General features: G+C 53.6%; 1 protein-coding gene across 3 annotated transcripts in view; it reads left to right on the forward strand.

Moving 5' to 3' along the window:
- Positions 1-18,746, forward strand: part of DLG5 (discs large MAGUK scaffold protein 5) — a 129,459-nt gene that overhangs the window by 85,212 nt on the left and 25,501 nt on the right. For all 3 annotated transcript variants that reach the window (XM_057735930.1, XM_057735928.1, XM_057735929.1), the window contains exons 8-20: positions 3,522-3,706; positions 5,335-5,460; positions 7,849-7,981; positions 8,235-8,362; positions 9,041-9,216; positions 9,569-9,672; positions 11,489-11,581; positions 13,290-14,309; positions 15,139-15,262; positions 15,597-15,741; positions 17,022-17,134; positions 17,776-17,865; positions 18,066-18,216. In XM_057735930.1, the coding sequence (XP_057591913.1) occupies positions 3,522-3,706; positions 5,335-5,460; positions 7,849-7,981; positions 8,235-8,362; positions 9,041-9,216; positions 9,569-9,672; positions 11,489-11,581; positions 13,290-14,309; positions 15,139-15,262; positions 15,597-15,741; positions 17,022-17,134; positions 17,776-17,865; positions 18,066-18,216 (2,588 nt within the window). The remainder of the gene's footprint in view (positions 1-3,521; positions 3,707-5,334; positions 5,461-7,848; positions 7,982-8,234; positions 8,363-9,040; positions 9,217-9,568; positions 9,673-11,488; positions 11,582-13,289; positions 14,310-15,138; positions 15,263-15,596; positions 15,742-17,021; positions 17,135-17,775; positions 17,866-18,065; positions 18,217-18,746) is intronic.

An 18,746-nucleotide genomic window follows, 5' to 3' on the forward strand; every position in this document is an offset into this window, starting at 1 on the left:
GATGCTGCCTGGGTAACTGCTGAGCTCACACTCAGTGCCCAGCTCTACTCGGGTTGCAGGGGGCACAGGTAAGGTCTAGCTGCGGTCCCGGGTGTCCAGAGCTCACAGCTTAGGAAGAAGATTGGATGATACGCACAGTCACTCAGCCACGCCTGTAGTGATTTGATGGTAGATCAGTCTTGTCCTGGAAGTCAGCTCAAGAGCTTGCTCATTAAAAAGCAAGATCCCAAGGTCAAGTTTCCAAAGCCATAGATATCCTTGGCCTTGTGAGTCCGGAAGAGCACACTCAGTGTTCCTTTCCCCCAGCATCTGAGGAATCTGCTATTTAGAGGGGCGGGCTGGGAAGATGTCCTACCAGGTTGAGCCCAATGCTCTCCTCAAGCCTTGCTCCCTGGGGGACATGCCTCCAAGGTCAGGGAAGTGGGGCTCAGTGGCATCAAAATTGAGCCGCTGAGGTTGACTCCCGAGTGATCAGTAGGGATTCTCTGCATCTTTCCGACCTGGCCACCCAGGTCTCATCACTGTCACTTCTCACCCCCAAGACCAGGTGTTGCCCTGCTGGTGCTTAGACAGGCCTGTGGACTCCCCCATCCTGTTGGTTTGTGTGTGGCTCTGTTTAGAGCTGCCGAACTTGATCAGAGCAGACTTTCTTTCCATTGGAATAGTTCTCTGTTCATATCTCTCCATTCTGCTTTGTTGTGCAGGTCAGTTAGAATGAAGACTTTAAAACAAGCCCACGAGAAGTGAAAAGCGGGTGTTAAAGGTCGGGCAGCTTAGTAAGGGACAGTGTGTGCATGGCTTGTTGTGGTCGGAGCCCTCTGGACCGAGCACGAGGTAGGGCTGATGCCCAAGGGGTGGCCAGGGCCCCGTGGGCCTCGCTGCAGACAGTGATGCCGCCTGTGTTTGGAGGGTGGACCTCCTCAGCCGTATGACCTCTTACCTCTCCTAGCTCCCTGGGCCTCCATCTCCTCGTCTACACACTGGAAATGATGGCAGCATCTGCTCCACAGGGTGGCCGTGATGCTCAGATGATTTGACATTGGAAACACTTAGGATAGGATCTGCATAAAGTAGGAGCAACTTGAGTCTTTATTATTAGGGTTTTTTTTATGCCCATCTGAACCTTATTACCCTGTCAGGATTAGGATGCATCCTATGAAATTGTTTTCATAGGCAAAAATGGGCCAAATAGTGACAGTTTTATACAAAGGGAGTGAGACTTCTCCAGGCCATCCAGGTGAAAGCCATTGCAAAAAGGAATGTTTTCTTTGATGAAATTTTTAAAAGACCGTAATGAAGAAATCCTTAATAAGCAAATATAATGTGTTAGGGCTTGGTATTGCCCTGGAGAAAACATCATCTCATTTTCACATTCTGGTATGAGAGCTTCATTGTTGAGGAAGATGTTGATACCGAACAAGGAGAACAGAATGATGAGGGATACGACATGGAAACGCCCGAGTCAGTCACTCCACGACAGCGTCGGGGACGGGGTGTTAAACCCGTAGCAGGAGAGCCTGTGCTGGGCCAGCAGCCACCTGGAGGGGTGCTGACATGGTGGAGGTTAATCGTGCTCTTTGTAGGAATGTGGAAGCACAGAGGAGGAGGAGGAAGGCCCCCGACTGCCCTGTGGTGCTGGATCTGGTGGCCCGTGTGGTCCCCTCCCAGTGCTCATGTGGCCTCCAGCCTGGAGCCCGGATCCCGGGCCTTTGCAGGGGAGCTGGCCGCATGTGAAGCCTGTCTGTCAGCTGAGGCAGGAGTCTCTTCTGAGCACCCATCCCAGTCAGCAGGCAGGAGAGGACAGCCCAGCCCCCACCCCTGCAGCGTCCAGAACCAAAACCCTTGGCTCCTTCTTGAGTTTGTCTGACTTCTGGGACAAGACCGCTCCCCGTCTGGCCAGAGGAGGCTAGGTCTGTGACCTGGGCCATCCTGTCCCGGCTCTGAGGTGTGGGCAGGAGGGTCTCATCTCCCCGCAGCCAGTGAGGCCCCTGGGGATGGATCACCGTTCTCCAGCAGCCACCTCTTGGGGGGTCTTTCAGCCAGGCCAGCTCCCTGGTCTCAGAACTGTCGTTGTTGTGCTCAGCCGGGCCGGTGGTTCTTTGTCCTTCTGACACCTGACGCCTTCCTGCAGTCTCCTCCCTCCTCTCTCTGCCTCACTCTTTACTTACCCTCTTTTCTCTCCCACTGCCCTCCCCTCTCTCTCCTGTCTTCTCCAGAGTGGGTTGTGCAAAGAGAGGACAGTTGGGGGGCCTGTCAGGTCAGCTCTGCCCCATCTCTCCCCTACTTCCCACCTCTCAGAGTGGGCACATCCAAGGGGCTTCCTTCACAAGGGCGGGCTGGTGTCCCGTCTCTGACCTTGGGTGGGCCAAGTCCACCGAGGGCTCGCCAGCTTCAGGAGGACATGGTTACCGTCTGGGCAGCTGGTCCCTGCCGCAGGGACGCTGTGAGCCACTGCTGCCTGTCACAGAGGTCCTTCCAGATGCTAGGTCGCTTTCCAGGACAGGCCCTCCGACGGAGCTGCTGTCCCCTGGAAAGGCCAGCTTGGTCACTTGAACGAGCAGCGCTTTCTGCTGCCCCTGAATGCAGTTGGATCTCCAGTGTCCAGTCCTGCTTGGGGAACTGAATTTGGTGGAAAGTGGGGGAGCATGGTGTGAGGGAGGAAGTACTATGAGAGGTGGAGGGTGAGCAGAGGGGCAGGAGGGGAGGGACCGGGGAGGTGGAAGATGAACGAGGGGCATTCTTGTCTTGTGTGTATTTTGCGTCTTCCGAAAAATTTGAGCTGAACAAGGAGTTGCTCTTGCAGTAGATGCTCACTTTGTCATTTGTCATATTCTTCGTTTTTTTCTGAGGAATATGGAGGCACAGAGGGAGCTTTCTGTGTGAGTGCTTCAAAGAGTTTGACTTGAAATTTTAATGGAGCATGTAACGCTTTAGGGAGGGGTCCAGATGCAAATCCTTTCGATTTCAGCTTTTTAAAGGAACTGAAACACATAGAACGTCACCAGCAAACATAGTGGTATGTTTTCAGATTTAGAAATAACAGAGTATGCCAGAGTATAAAAACTGTATTGTAGACACAGCAGGTGGGAAGCATCGTGACCGGTGCTGTACCCTTTACTGTAGTGGGGCTTCACGTCATGTTTTGTCAGGAGAGCTCATTAGAGAGATGCAGTGGGCTCTCTGCAAAACATGCACCCGGTAAGTGGCAGGGCAGGGTCTGGAAGGAGCCCTCCAGGTGGCACTCCACCTGGGCCCCTGAGACCGGGCTACAGAGGGGCTGGGCTTCCGGTCCTGGCTCTGTGTGGGGCTGTGAGCGTTCGGGTGGACCCTGATACGGCCTCACCAGGAGTCTGAGCACGGCTGTGGAGCATGTAGTCATGGGGTGGGGGGCGGTGTTGAGATGGGCTCTGGCTGGGATCCCAGTGTCTCCCTCACCCAGCTGCAGGTCCTGTGCCAGTTGGAGGGCACTTCCGGGCCAGAAGGCCCAGTGACCTCCCCGGAGCTTGCCCCTCACCCCTCAGATCAAAGACACGGTGACAATGGACGCTGGCAGAGCCAACAGGGAGGCCGAAATCCTTCGAAAGCAGTGCAAGGCTCTGTGCCAGGAGCTGAAGGAAGCCCTCCAGGAGGCGGATGTGGCCAAGTGCCGGCGGGACTGGGCCTTCCAGGAGCGGGACAAGATCGTGGCTGAGCGGGACAGCATCCGGTATGGGGCGCCCCGGGGCCGCGTGGGCTCAGGCCTCCCCGTGATGCGCTGGGTCTGTGGGAGGGTCAGAGTCACTTCCACTAACTTCCAGGTAAGGTGGGAGTCCCCCGGCTTGTCCCTTCTCACCCTAGTGATGCCCCAGCCTTGCCTCACGGTGAGAAGTTTAGAATTCTCCATCATGTCTCGACTTGCCGTTTCCCTTCACCCTAGATGTCCGAGAACGTGCTGTGTCCACAGCCTGGACCCCCATGAAGTGGTACAAGGCCAGGCTTTTTTCTTAGGAGGCTTCGGTTGCAGCTGACATTTCAAAAGTGCGTTCTTTCAGGCAGTATTTATTGGGCGCCTCCTGTGTGCCAGGATCTTAGGTTCCTTGAGCAAGGAGACCCTGGGAGAGAAATAGCCTTTGAGGCTCCTGGGCATATGTGGTGCCCGTGAGAGGCCAGCACCGTGGGACAGGGCAGTGTGGGGAGGGAGGTGCGTGAACGGTGAATTCGTGGGGGCTTGTAGGCCACTGGGGCACAGGTAGGGAGGTCTCCTCCAGGAAGCATGGCGTTCAAGTTAGAACTTAAGCTCGAGTGGCATTTTCCTAGGTGGCGAAGGGGAGCGGGCGTTGCAGCCTGAGGGACCATCGTGCACAGAGGTGTACGGTGAACTCAGGACAGAGCTGGGACTGGGTGTGGCATGAGTGGGGTGCATGCTTGGGGGTCACAGGAGAAGCGGCTGACAGGGCTCCTGAGGGCAGGTGGCGAGGACCTCTGAAGGGAGGCCCAGGCCTGTAGACTTGGGCCTGGGCCTGCAATAAAGCCCGAGGAGGCCCTGCTGGTGGCGATGTTGATGAGAAATGAGAACCTGGTCATTGAGAGTGTCTACAAGATCCCTTGTGGCTGTTTGGAGAGAGTGATGTTCACCTGGGCTGGTTGGAGGATGAAGGTTCAGGGTTGGAGGGGATTTGGGGCCCTGGAGAGGTGGGGACCAGCCCTCAGAGTCCATCCAGTGGCAGGATGCAGTTCTGCAGGTGGCACAGAACACAGACTCCCCTGCTGCTGGGTCATCTATCCCCACCTCCTCACTGAGTGACTGAGCTGATCCTGGGATCGCAGAGGCCACACGTCCATTAGTAGAGAGTTGTTAAGCTTGCACTTTGCACCTGCACAGAGCTCAGGGCTGCAGAGATGCACAAGGCGTGAATTCTGTCCAAGTAAGGGTGCTCAGTCTAGTTGTGGGGTGGAGGGCATCTCTAGAAAAAGACTGCATGTGGGTAGTTATGAAGCATGTGGTCGGTGCTGGAGCACAGGGGCTTGCCCGATGGGCTGGGGGTAGGAGCGTGGCTGTTAACCCCAGGCACACGAAGGGTGAAACTGTGGGACGAACACTGGACACTCAGAACCAGATGCTTGTTGCCTGGTAACCATGGGGGTGTCTCCTCTGCGAGGTCCTTAGTGTCCCCTCTGTCCCTGTATGGGGTTGGCCTGGGTGGTCTTACCTACGGACTCTCAAGCACCCCTTCTGTGCATCTGGGGGAGAGGCAGGCAGCTGGAGTGTTGGGGAGCACGGGCTGCATGCAGGCTTCACTGCGCGCCGTGAGTCCTCTGTCCCCTGCCCCTCACAGTAAGCTTGCCCTCTGCCAGGACGCTCTGTGACAACCTGAGGCGGGAGCGGGACCGGGCGGTGAGCGAGCTGGCTGAGGCCCTGCGCAGCCTGGACGACACTCGAAAACAGAAGAACGATGTCAGCCGGGAGCTGAAGGAGCTCAAGTACGCTGGGGTGGGCGCCTGCCAGGGTGAGCTGGTGCCCGGGAGTGCGGTGCCCCCTCCCGTCAGCTCAGGGCGGCGCCATGTGCAGGCCTGGCCGTCTGTCCCTTCACTGGGTCAATCTGTAAAGTGTGTCCGAGTGTTGCCTCTATGTTGAGTTAATTACAAATCCTAGACCAGCACAGAAAGTGGCAGCGGCCCTCTGGTGAGCGTGTGGGGGTGGGCAGGCACCGTGTGCAAAGGCACATCGGAAGGAAGGTCCCTGCCCCGGGTGGTCCGCTGGGGCACAGGCAGGCACGTGTTGTCCATTCACTCCCTCCCTCCCTCGTTCATTGGGCAACTCAGCAGGGATTTGCCCCGTGCCAGCGGTGTGCGGGCCAGGCCCTGGGGAGGCACAGGCCATCGGTCCCTGCCCTCTGGGGCTCACAGCACACGGAGACAGACCAAAGGCGGGGCCGTCTGAGAGACCAGCACTCGATCCAACAGGATGGTGGCAGATTCTGATGGAGCTTTCGAAGGAGGCGGTGACTACCGCTTAGCCTGTGCTGTTTGGGGATTAGACAGAGTCCCCTCAGTTACAGCACTGCTTCCAGGGATGTTACTTCAAACTTGGTGGCCCCTAGCAGTGTATCGGAAATACAGAGATCCAAGTTGAGAAAGAGAATTGGAAGCTCCCAGTCGTCACTGCAGTCCAGAGCCAGACTCTGTAGTTGAGAAGCGGTGGCTCTCCACCTGTTCGTGAGAGTTCCTCAGCTGATAGGGTGGTGAGAAGCCCAGGAGCATGCCAGCCTCGCACACTTGAGCGACGCCTTTCAGAAGTGGGTGACGGCTTCCCCTTACTCCCCTTTCAACAGCACCTCCTGGTATGAGAGCAAGAGCTTCATTTACTAAGTGAAAACCCAGAAGCCCTGGGGCTTGAGCACTCTAAGAACTTCCTAGGGGTTAAGAGGCAAAGGGACAGACTCTCTCCAGGGACCCAGTCTGGGTCTAGCAAGTGGTAGAATCAAATTAAGGCAAAGCCTGGAGCCTCGGGAACTTGCGCTCGGGAGGAGGTTTTGCATAGTAATTGAGCTGGAGTTGCCTGGAACTTCTAAGAAATGTCAAGTTCCATTTGTTCATTCAGCATGTTTGTATTTGCACCTTCTCTGAGCTAAGGTCTCTAACCAGTGGGATGCAGGTGAGGGAGTCCTTGCCGCTGCCCAGGAAGCCCCCTGTCTGCAGAAGCAGGAGATGTGCCTAGTGGGTGAGAGGCGAGCCACGTGCAGTGGGCATGAAGTGCAGAGCTGCTTCTCTGTCGGGGACAGAAGCTTGGCAGAGGCTACCCGTGGGCTGCGTGGCCTTCTAGAGCCGGCCACACGTTCTTGAGCACGGCTCAGGCAAAGGCGTGGGTGTGGGAGCGTGTCCACTAGAGCAGGAAACGACAGTAGGTACGAGTGTGTCAGGAGCCCACTGGGCAGTGCTGATGAGTTGGGAAGGTCACCTGGGCCCCGGTTCTGGGAAGAAGGGTGTTGCTGGGGGGTATTACAAGGTTTGTGAGTCGTTTTTCATCCTCTTCTCTGAGAACTGAAGCTTTTTATTTTGATCAAATCCAACTTACCAATTTACTTATTATTTTTTTTTTTTTTACTTTTAGTGGATTTTGTTATGTCTAAGGACCCTTAATCCAGTCCTAGATCACAAAGACTTTTCTCCTATACTTTCCTTCTAGAAGTTTTATGGTTTTAAGTTTTACATTTAAATCTGTGATGGATCTTGAGGTAATTATTATGTAAGGTTTATAAGGGGTTTAGGTTGAGAGTCTGTTGCTGTGATGTCCACTTGCTTCAGCATCATCAGTGGAAGACCATCCTTCCTCTGCTGCCCCTTTTGCACTTTGCGGGGCTATTTCTGGGTCCTCTGTTCCGTGGATCCATGTGTCTGTCTTCCTGGCGGTTCCACACAGTCTTGATTTCTGTAGCTGTATAATAAGTCTTGAAATCAAGTAGAGTGATTCCTGCCATTTTATTCTTCTTTCCTTTTTTTTTTTAGAACTTTTATTGAGATACTTATTCTTCATTTTTGAAATTGGTTTAGCTATTCTAATTCCTTTGCCTTTCTGTGTACATTTTAGAATAATCTCGTCTTCGTGTACAGAAAGTCTTACTGGCATTTCTATAGGAATTGCATTAAACTCCTAGATAAATTGGGAGCAAATTTCTGAGACTTAAAAAAAAAAAAAAACTGTGAAAACTCACTGATACTCGGGAAGCCTTGACCTGACCCTTGGATTTATGAGGAAGCTGGTGTGAGGTGTGAGGGGGAAGGGAATGGTCCACCTCATTTCCCAGTGGACTTGGGTGGGATGCTTTGCCTCCCAGAGGGCCATTGCCGTGGCTCTCTCTGCGTTCACAGGGAGCAGATGGAGTCCCAGTTAGAAAAAGAGGCCCGGTTTCGGCAGCTGATGGCCCACAGCTCCCATGACTCAGCCATCGACACAGACTCCATGGAGTGGGAAACAGAAGTTGTAGAGTTTGAAAGGGAGACGGTAAACTGCCCTGATGTCTTCTCTCCCCAGCTCTCCTCATCATGACGGCTTTGGATGGGGGAGGGAGAGGATGGCCCTCTTGCAATGCCTCCTAGTTTCATGGCTGCTAGTTGGGAAGTCAGCTTTTCCTTCCAGGGTGTGGATGCATCCTTTCCCTGCACTTGTTCAATCCGGGTAGTAGCTTGGGGGTTTAAGAGCCAAATGTTTCTCATCACTGCTGTAAAGTGAGCTGTTGCTGCTGTTCTTTTGACAGGAGGATATTGACTTGAAGGCACTTGGTTTCGATATGGCAGAAGGTGTGAATGAGCCTTGTTTGCCGGGGGACTGTGGCATATTTGTCACTAAAGTGGACAAAGGAAGCATTGCTGATGGCCGCTTACGGTAAGTGTAGAGGCCTCCAGGCTCTGGAGGGAAGGTGGCAGTTTCCCTCTGACCTAATGCAGAGGACCTGGAGAGACAGGTGGCGTTTAAATAAATGTATCTCCGGATCTGGGGCACTCACAGAGGCTGTTTGAGGCTTGCAGGCTCAGCTGCTTACATTGTTTTTAAAGGATGCTCTGACTCCAAATTTCTTCTGGATCTGATCTTTCTCACATCACCAGGTGCTGCCTTTTGCTCCTCTGTGTACCAAGGTGCTCAGGTGATGTGTGTGAGAGTCTAGAATGTGCATTGCCTGCTCATCCCATGAAATAGTAACAATAATAATTAGCACCTACATAGCGCTCGTTATTTGCTAAATTTAAATACTTTATGTAATACATCAGTCTTTACAATCCCATGAGGTAGGTGCTTCTGTTGCCCCCATTTTACAAATGAGGACACTGAGGCCCAGAGGGACTATGTCACACTGCTAGTAAGCGGTAGAGCTGGGGTTTGAACCCAGGCTCCAGGACCTACCAGGTTAATAACCACTCCACCTTCCTAAAAGAGCACACCTTTCTGAATGTGTTTGTGGGATACCTGCTTTCTGGTGTCCTGCTCCCTGAATGGGAGCAGCAGGGGCCGGCCCCCTGGTCCCAAGGCCTCTGCTGGTCGTGACCTGGCTGTGCTCCTCCTCAGGGTCAACGACTGGCTGCTGCGAATCAACGATGTAGACCTCATCAACAAGGACAAGAAGCAGGCCATCAAGGCTCTCCTCAATGGGGAGGGGGCCATCAACATGGTTGTGCGTCGGAGAAAGTCCCTGGGTGGGAAGGTGGTCACACCGCTGCACATCAACCTGAGCGGGCATAAAGGTAAGGGCTGTGGAGGTGGGCAGGGCACCCCTTACTTGCACAGAGAGGGTGCATGTGTCTTCAGGCACACCTCATTCCCAGAACTAGGCGTTGATGCAGTTTCAGTTCAGCGCACGTGCTTCCCGCTAGGGGGCCGTCTGGGTCCTGGGTCTTGCTTGCCTCTGATTGCTTGCTTCACTAGACTGGACTTGACCGGGTCCCTGGGTGGTTTGACCCGGGCAGGGTGCTGAGATGGACAGGCCGCCGTCTGCCAGCGTCCTTTTTAAAAGTTTGTCTCATGAAGACTAGGTGAGACAATCAGGGAGCCATGCGACCTGGGCAGGGGTTAACCGGGGACCTCTGTGGTTCGCAGACAGCGGCATCAGCCTGGAAAATGGCGTGTATGCTGCTGCCGTGGTGCCCGGAAGTCCAGCTGCCAAGGAGGGGTCCCTCGCCGTGGGAGACAGGATTGTGGCTGTAAGTCTCAGAGAACTCGTCCTCCGGTTCTAGGCTCCCGATCTCCCAGTTCCCATCGTGGTAGCAACTACTTGTAACAGTTCATTGTGTTTTTTCCCCAAACATTGGAAACTTGTATCTCCCGCTTTTTTTTTTTTTAAACTTAGATGCGATCATAATATACTGTGCTGTTGCTATAGCCTTGCTGTTTGTTTTTGTTTGTTTGTTTGTTTGGCACACGGGCTTAGTTGCTCCGTGGCATGTGGGATCTTCCTGGAGCAGGGATAGAACCTGTGTCCCCTGCATTGGCAGGCGGATTCTTAACCACTGCGCCACCTAGGAAGCCCCTTGCTCTTTGTTTTTAACAGCATGCCTTGAGGTTCTTCCAGATTCACATCTTTAGATCTGTCTGGGTCATTTCAGTAACTGCAAGTTCCTTAGTGGCCTTCGAGCCAGTGTCCTGATGGACAGTCAGGACATTCTTGCCTTTGTAATAGTGCTGCATGGCCACTGCCACGGGGTAGAGTCCTGGGTGGGGGAGTTGCTGGACCAGGGAGTGTAAGCATTTAACATGTGATGTGATCTCCCTCCTTGTGCTCCAGAGAAGTCGCACCTGCAGTGTTTGGGGGAGCTCATTACTTCACATCTTTGTCAGTGTTTTTCAGATTTGGGGGCAAGCTAGAGTTTGAAAGCAATATGGCCATTGTGAAAAATTTTAAGATGTGGGGAAGTCATAAAGAAAACAAAACCAACCAAATTAATCTACCACTCCAAGATAATCACTCTGAATATATATTTTTTAACTTTTCATTTTGAAATAATTATAGAAATAATTATATTCAGTTATAATATTAAATATTAAAAAATAAAATTGCAAAGATAGTACAGAATGTATGTACCCATCATCCAGTTACATCTAATGGTTACATCTTACATAACTATGAAATCAACCAGGCAGTAGACATTGGTATAGTGTGTGTGTATAGTTCTCTGCTATTTTATCACATTTCAGGTTAAAAAAACAATCAAGATACAGAGCTATTCACCACCGCAAAGATCTCCCTTGCGTTACCCCTTTATATTAACCCTCACAATCCTGAGCACGCCCCCTCCCTGCTATCGTAACCCCTGGCAACTAGTCTGTTCTCCAGCTCTATGATTCTGTCACTTGGCGGACATTGTATAAGTAGAGTCTATGGTACGTGTGTGTTTGCGATGGCCTTTTTCACTTGGCATCGCGTGGTTGGGTGTGCCGGTTGTATGGTCCTTCTGGATGCCGGCTAGGACTCCGTGGTGTGGATGCACCCCAGTCTCACCGTTCACCTATCGTACATACACTTTTGAAAAGGACTGGATCGTGTCTGAGAGGGATGCGAACAGAGACTCAGGCATGAGGGCTAGTTGGAGTCTGCGATGACACTTCATGTCACGTGGTTCCAGCTTGGCCTCCCACATCATGCTCTCATTTTTAGTCTTCTCCCGCCCCTATGGGGTGTACGTGTTTATCTTCCTTTTTGCTCGTGAAGGAGTTCTGAGCTGTGGTCCAGCAGCGTGCAGCAGGAAGCATCAGGTCCGGGATGTCCCTCCAGGACCCACGACGTTCTGGTCCCAGTCGGACAAGTCCCTTCCCCAGAGTGCTTTTGAGGCTGTGTGTTTCATTTGCCTCAGAAGCCCCATAACTGGACTTTGAGGGCCTTACTGGGGAGGGGCTTTCTCTTCTGTGCTAGCTCCAGACATGGGCACCTTACAGAACCAGGCCCACTGTCCAGCATGGCTCAGCAGCTGGGCAGAACCCCTATCCTGGTGGCGGGCCTGATGGGCTCTCTGTTGTCCCTAGATCAATGGCATTGCACTGGACAACAAGTCTCTGAATGAGTGTGAATCTCTGCTGCGGAGCTGCCAGGACTCCCTGACCCTCTCCCTCCTGAAGGTAAGGACCCCCGCCCTGCACTGGCTCTGCTCTTGCCGTCTTTGGGGCAGGTAGAACCTCAGCTCCTGTACCCGAGCCACTTCTCCACTTCATTGGGATCCTTGGAAAAAAGGTCTAGATTTATAAGTGCAAGTTATGCATGAACCCTGACTAGATCCTTGTTTCAAAACCAAAACCAAAACACAAAAAGACCCAGCTATGAAGGACATTTTGGGGGTGGGGTACATTTGGATCTGGACTGGATAATTAGATCATCTTAGGGAACTGTTACTTTTCCTGAGTATAATGATGATATTGGGGTTATATATGAGAGTGGCCTTATTTGGGGGTAATGCATGCAAAAGCTGTTAGGGGTAAAATGTCATAATGTTTGTAACTTATTTTTGAATGTTCTGCAATGTAAATAAATATAGACAATTTCGCAAAATACCGTTGAATCTAAATGGGTTTAAGGGCATTTATTGTACTTTTCTATCAACTTTTCTAAGAAGGTTGGAAAAAGGCTCATCCATTTCATTACGAGATTTTTTAAAAATTAAATTTATCTATTTACTGGCTGTGTTGGGTCTTCGTGGCTGCACACGGGCTTTCTCTAGTTGCAGCGAGCAGGGGCTACTCTTCATTGCGGTGTGCAGGCTTCTCAGTGTGGTGGCTTCACTTGCTGTGGAGCACGGGCTCTAGGCGTGCGCTTCAGTACTTGTGGCATGTGGGCTCAATAGTTGTGGCACACGGGCTTTAGTAGTTGTGGCGCATGGGCTTAGGTGCTCTGTGGCACATGGGATCTTCCTGGACCAGGGCTCGAACCTGTGTCCCCTGCACTGGCAGGTGGATTCTTAACCACTGCTCCACCAGGGAAGTGCCCATTAAGAGATATTTTTAAAAATTATTGTAAAATTAATAGACTTTTTTGGGGAGCAGTTTTAGGTTCACAGAAAAGTTGAGTTAGTACAGAGTTCTCATATTATCTGCTCTGTAATATTGATGAGCCAATATTAATACATTAGTATTAACTAAAGTCTGTAGTTGATGTGAGGATTCACTCTTGCTGTTGTACTTTCTACGGGTTTAGACAAATGTATAATGACGTGTATCCACCATTCCAGTATCCTACAGAATAATTTCACTGCCCTAAAGATCCTGTGGGCTTCACCTGTTCATCCCTTCCTCCCCCTCAGCCCCTGGCAACCACTGATCTTTTTCCTATCTCTGTAGTTTTGCCTTTTCCAGAATGTCGTATAGCTGGACTCATACAGTATGTAGCCTTTTCAGATTGGCTTCTTTCACTCAGTAATATGCATTTAAGGTTTGTGCATGTCTTTTCATGGCTTGATAGGTTGTTTCTTTTTATCACTGAATAATATTCCATTGTCTAGGTGTACTAAAAGATACGTCTTTTATAATGAATTTTTTACATTTACGTTTAATAGTTTAAAAAAATAGGCAGGATACAGTACAGGTAATGTCAGAAAGCGCTCAAAGTCAAGGGAACTTTGTGTCTCTCCTGTGAGTTCATAGTGTCCAGGCTGTGAGCAAGCCTCACCTGTTGGCAAGGTGTGCATGCCTGCACGTCTGTCCATCTCTCCAACTTTGGGGTGTGTGTGGCCCATTCCTGACCATTGCTTTACCTCCAGGGATGTTTCTCGGTGGTGGCTCCAGGTTTTGTGGTCTCACCTGCTCTCTCCCTCACTCCTGTGCAACCCTTACTTAGGTGTTCCCTCAGAGTGCCTCTTGGAGTGGCCAGAACATCTTTGAAAACATCAAGGACTCTGATAAGATGCTGAGCTTCAGAGCCCATGGCCCGGAGGTCCAGGCTCAGAATAAACGGAATTTGATGCAACACAACCACTCCACGCAGACGGACATCTTCTGTGCGGAGAGGCTGGAGGACAGGAAGGAGTCGGGCCCCTCAGGAGGCAGTAGCTCCTTCCTGCCCAAGCCGTTCCCTCGGGGACCCTGCCCCGTCTCCCCCCAGGCCTGTCCCAGCGCCTCTGAGCGCAGCCTGAGCTCCTTCCGCTCGGATGCCTCGGGGGAGCGTGGCTCTGGGCCGGTGGACGTGCGCAGCCGGCGGCCCCTGCTGCCCTTCGAGACTGAGGTGGGCCCCTGTGGGGTGGCAGAGGCTCCCCTGGACAAGGCAGAGTCCGAGAACGCCAACAGTGGCGGGACCTGGCCGAAGGCTGTGCTCAGCTCCACAGCGGGACCTGAGAAGCTCTCTGTTTACAAGAAGCCAAAGCAAAGAAAGTCTATCTTTGACCCAAACACTTTCAAACGCCCCCAGACACCCCCCAAAATAGACTACCTGCTCCCGGGCCCTGGGCCTGCCCACTCCCCCCTGCCCTCCAAGAGGGTGGGCCCTCTGACGCCCCCAAAACCTCCCAGGAGGGGTGACTCCATTAAATTCCAGCACAAGCTGGAAACCAGTTCTGAGTCAGAGGCCACTCTGGTGGGCAGCTCCCCATCCACCAGCCCCCCAAGTGCCCTGCCCCCCGACATGGACTCTGGGGAGCCCATGCACGCCTCGCCTCCCCGCAAGGCCAGGGTCCGCATTGCTTCTAGCTACTACCCTGAAGGGGACGGGGACTCCTCCTGCCTGCCGGCCAAGAAGCCCTGTGACGAGGACCTCACTTCCCAGAAGGTGGACGAGCTGGGGCAGAAGCGCCGCCGGCCGAAGTCTGCTCCCAGCTTTCGGCCCAAGCTTGCTCCGGTCGTGATCCCTGCTCAGTTCCTAGAGGTAGAGCTCAGCCCTGGAGTGGGTTAGGGTGGGGTGGAGGCGGGGTGAGGCAGTTGACCTTGAGGGCATCACACAGGGGCCTGCGCCTGCCTGTACCGGCATCGCCCAGCTCAGGCTTAGCCCTGCTCCTTTGCCTTTGCTCCCAGCACCTGCCCAGGGCAAGGGGAAGGTGCAGGTGGATGCCAGCAGGAGGCAGCCTCCCTTTAAGAGACTGGAAAGTAGCATGCCGTGTGCATGATAGGGTAACACGATGTCAAGAGAAGAACACTTTATTGGGCATGAGGTTTGATTTGCTTATTCAACAAGAAGCTTTTGAGCTTGTATTGCAGTGAAACCAAGTGGCAAAGACCCACTTTGAAGGGTTTAGGGAGACAAGATAGCACACGTGAATCTGTTAGCCAGCAGCAGGACAGGCCAGCTTGTTTTTGTGGGTGCTGTGGTCATTTCCAGAAGGGGGAGATTTCTGTGAGCAGGAGAACGAATCCATGCTACTCTCAGCAGACACAGAGCGTCACAGGGCTGGGCACGTTGTGTGGACTTGTTATATACATGTGCCTGAGGCACACATGCCTTCCACCCGCTACACACAAAATCTGTTTATTTGAAAGAACAGATTCTTTCTTTGTGGTTTTCTTCCAAAGTATTTTTGAAGGAAGTTCTCTTCCAGATGTGTAAGGCCACATGAATGCATAAATGAGCTATGATCTCTCCCAAATGTCACTTCATGTGTGCAAGTGGGAGAAGCTGGTTCATAAGGGACAGAAATCGCTTGCAAATACCCGTGTGTTTCCCTGTTTCCAGCCACTGCCTCTTGCCTTTGGTTCTGCAGGAGCAGAAGTGTATCCCAGCCAGTGGAGAACTCTCCCCAGATCTACAGGAGTGGTCCCCTTACTCACCAGGGCATTCCAGCCGGCACAGCAACCCCCCCTTCTACCCCAGCAGGGCGTCTGTGGGTGAGCTGGCAGGGCAGGGACGGGGAGGAGGGCCAGCGTGGGCTCATGGGGCTGCCCAGTCCCAGGGAGAGTGGAGACAGGCCCTTCAGGGCGCCGCTGCGTGTCCTCAGCTTAGTGCTCCAAAGATCTAGCAGTTGCTGACCTATCTGGAGTGTCTAGTCTTATATCAGTGACATTTTCTAGCTTCTCAGAGTGCCTTCTCCCCATCACAGTCTGGGAAGTAAGCATTAAAGAGGGTTCTCCTGCCTTACAGATGGAGAAGGGCCAGAAGCTTGCATAGATCTGGGGCTGGCTGAATGCTTAGGGGCAATTTCCTCACCCCACCCATTTCCAGGCACTGTTCCCCGGAGTATGACCCCGAGCACCACTGTGAGCTCCGTCCTGAGGAACCCCATCTACACTGTGCGCAGCCATAGGGTTGGACCTTGCAGCTCTCCACCTGTCCCCAGAGAGATTGGCTCCCAGGGTTTGCATCCCAGGTATGTGAAGCCACCTAGGCTTGCTAGTACCCCAGTCATCCAAGCCCACCTGGGCATAAAGCCACTGAGCATAGAGGGGTTCCCTTGCCTAGCTGGAAAAGGGCTAGGTAGAACAGCACCGGGACCCCAGGGAAAGTAAACTTTAAGGTCACTCTTTATTTACCGACGTGGAGTTTGAAAAGGTATTTATAGGAAGGTGGTAGTGATTGCAGCTGATACCTAAGTGCTCACATGCCAGGCAGTGTACTCAGACCTTTATAAGCATCATCTCACTTGATTACCGTAGCAACCTTACTGTTACCATCTCTGGTTGATAAATGAGGAACTGAGCCTTAAAAAAATGAATGGATTGGCTCAAGATCACTCATTCATTTGATTACTTGGCAGGTTTTAATTGAGCACATACTGCATGCCATGGACTGCTATAGTTCTACAGGGTTACAGTGGAGAGTTAAGTAGACAAACTTCCTCTCCTGTGGCATTTGTGTTCAAGTGTGGGGATCAAAAAAAGAGAACAGAGTGATACCAGATGGTGCTGAGTGGCCCTAAAGACCCTAAAACGTTGACAAGCTAGGCTGTGACTTGGAAGAGGGTAGCAGGTTAGATTAGGCACTGGAGAGGGCCCTGTGCAGGGGGATGCTGCCATGTCTAGAAGGCCCAGAAGAGGCCAATTGTACAGGACTTGGGGAGGAGCCTCCAGGAAGGAGGGTTGTAGGTGCTACAGCCCAGACGTCTGAGAATGGTGTGGTGGGCTTGAGGGACAGAGTAGGGGAGCTTGACAAAGAGACGGTGAGTCAGGGGGAAGGCCCACGTCGTAGGGCACAAACACTGTAGGGTCTGTGGCCATAATGCAGAGTTTGGGTTTTAGTCTGAGTATAGTGAAGACCACTGGAAGGCTTTAACTAAGCAGGGAAGAGATGCAGTCCCGTGACACAGCTAGAAGAGGTCATTGTTGGGCCTGACCGCAGGCCAGCCTGCCATGGGCAGCGTGGGCTCCCTGCCCTCAGCTCTCCAGTTTTCCTGGGCGGGCTCTCCAGTGGGAGACCCAGGACTCTGCCAGGTCCTCGGTGCCACCCCGCCTCTGCTCGCCCACCCAGGATGCAGAGCCTCTGCTGGTCCCTGTAGGAAGCCCTCCAGTCCTGGCCCGGGACTGCGGGCAGTTGCTGCCCTCAGCTGACTGGGAGCCGCTTCTGGGCCTCCCTGAGCTGGCAAGGGGCCAGTCACTTGTGTCCTGTCCCGGTCCTCCTCTCAAGCCCCTCACCTGTCTGTTTTTCACACAGTGTCCAGCACCAGGGACGCCTGAGCCTGGACCTGAGCCCCAGGGCCTGCAGCGATTGCTCTGAGATGAGAGCCTCCCATGGGTCCAACTCCCTGCCCTCCAGTGCCCGCCTCGGTAACTGTGCTACTGGTGCCTTCTTGCCAGAGCGGGCGCCAGTCTTCCTTCATCTCCACCCACGTCCTCGTGCCCAGATCTCTAGGCGGCCTACCCACAAGGCCCCTCTCCTGTCCCGGGACCGAGGCCAGCTCCACGCTGCACCCCAAGCCCTTTCCTGTGGCCTTCCTGCAGCTTCCCACAGTGGCCGTGTGTTGTTTTGATGACTCCTGGCGCAGGAGCCTTGCTCCCTGACTCTGAGGTCATTCTGGGGGATGTCGTGTTGCTCTTCCCTTATGGAAAACGCAACCCAGAGTCGAGTCTAGCAGTTGTCTCAAAGAGGCTCTGGTGGAGCTGCTTCTGGCCTTGTGGAGACAGGGCTGGCTGTCGCCTCTGTCACGTGGGTCCCTGTCTCTGTTTGGGCGGGAAGCGAGACTGCGTGAGGCTGTTCTGGAGCAGCCCCGCCCCGCACGGTTTATTCACACGCTGGGGGCTAAGCATCTGCCGTCCTTGACTGTTCCACGGAGAGACCCCCTCGGGGGTAAATGGCAGGGCCTGCTTTCATTCTGTCACAACTGCGTATCTTTCCTGACTACTAGGTGGGGGTGAGCGGCGCTGTTTAATCGCAGGCCTAATATTTTTGTCCCCTTATGGAACCACAGGGTCTTCGAGCAACTTGCAGTTCAAGGCAGAACGTATTAAAATCCCATCAACGCCAAGATATCCACGGTCTGTTGTGGGCTCTGACAGAGGTGAGAACTTCTCAGCACTGCCCTCCCCTTGCTGATCCCCTCCGCCCTGAGGGTGGGGTGTCTGGGCACCTCACAGCTCCCTCACCGGCTCACGTGCACTCCAGGCCCTGCGTCTGGGCTGGGGGCGCGCGGTAGGGGGCAGAGGGGCGGGCCCCAGGCAGGCCCCGCCCCCGCCCTCACTCGCCCGCCCCTCTCGGCAGGCTCTCTGTCGCACTCGGAGTGCAGCACTCCCCCGCAGTCTCCTCTGAACGTGGAAGGCCTGTCCTCCTGTAGCCCGTCCCAGACCTCAGCCGCCACGTTGCCCAGAATTGCCGTCAACCCCGCGGCCCTCGGGGAGCGCAGGAAGGACAGGTGAGCGGGCCCAGGCGCACCCCTGCAGTGGGCCGGCGCTCAGCCCGGGAGTGGTGGGGGCTGGGGAGTCATGACAGAGTTGATCTCTGGCGGGGCTGCTGGGGTTCGGGTCGCCCAGCATTCCCTGGTGTCTTGCGCCAGGAAGGCCTGTGGGCACGCGATGCAGGAGGAGGGGCGCACGTGGGTGGATGGCCAGGGGAGGAGCAGGGTGAGCTCCTTCCACTGCATGCCCACAGGAGGAGGGGGCTCCAGCAAGTCGTGCTGGGGACGAGCTGGCAGTGACTGGGGCCGGGGGTGTGCCAGGCCCTTGTCTGAGCACTTTCCACGTGGTAAGACGTGACATCCCCACATAACCCTGCGATCAGCAGTGTCGTCTCGGCCCCATTGTAAAGATGAGGAAGCCGAAGCCAGAAAGGTGGAGTGGTCTGTCTCCGGTCACATGGTTAGGGACTGGCCTACTCTAATTAGAATCAGGATTCATTCTTCTTCTTCTTTTTTTTTCTTTTTAAACTTTTGGCTACACCTCGAGG

This window comes from Hippopotamus amphibius, chromosome 5 (genome assembly GCF_030028045.1).
Source record: "Hippopotamus amphibius kiboko isolate mHipAmp2 chromosome 5, mHipAmp2.hap2, whole genome shotgun sequence".
NCBI classification, from domain to species: Eukaryota; Metazoa; Chordata; class Mammalia; order Artiodactyla; family Hippopotamidae; genus Hippopotamus; species Hippopotamus amphibius.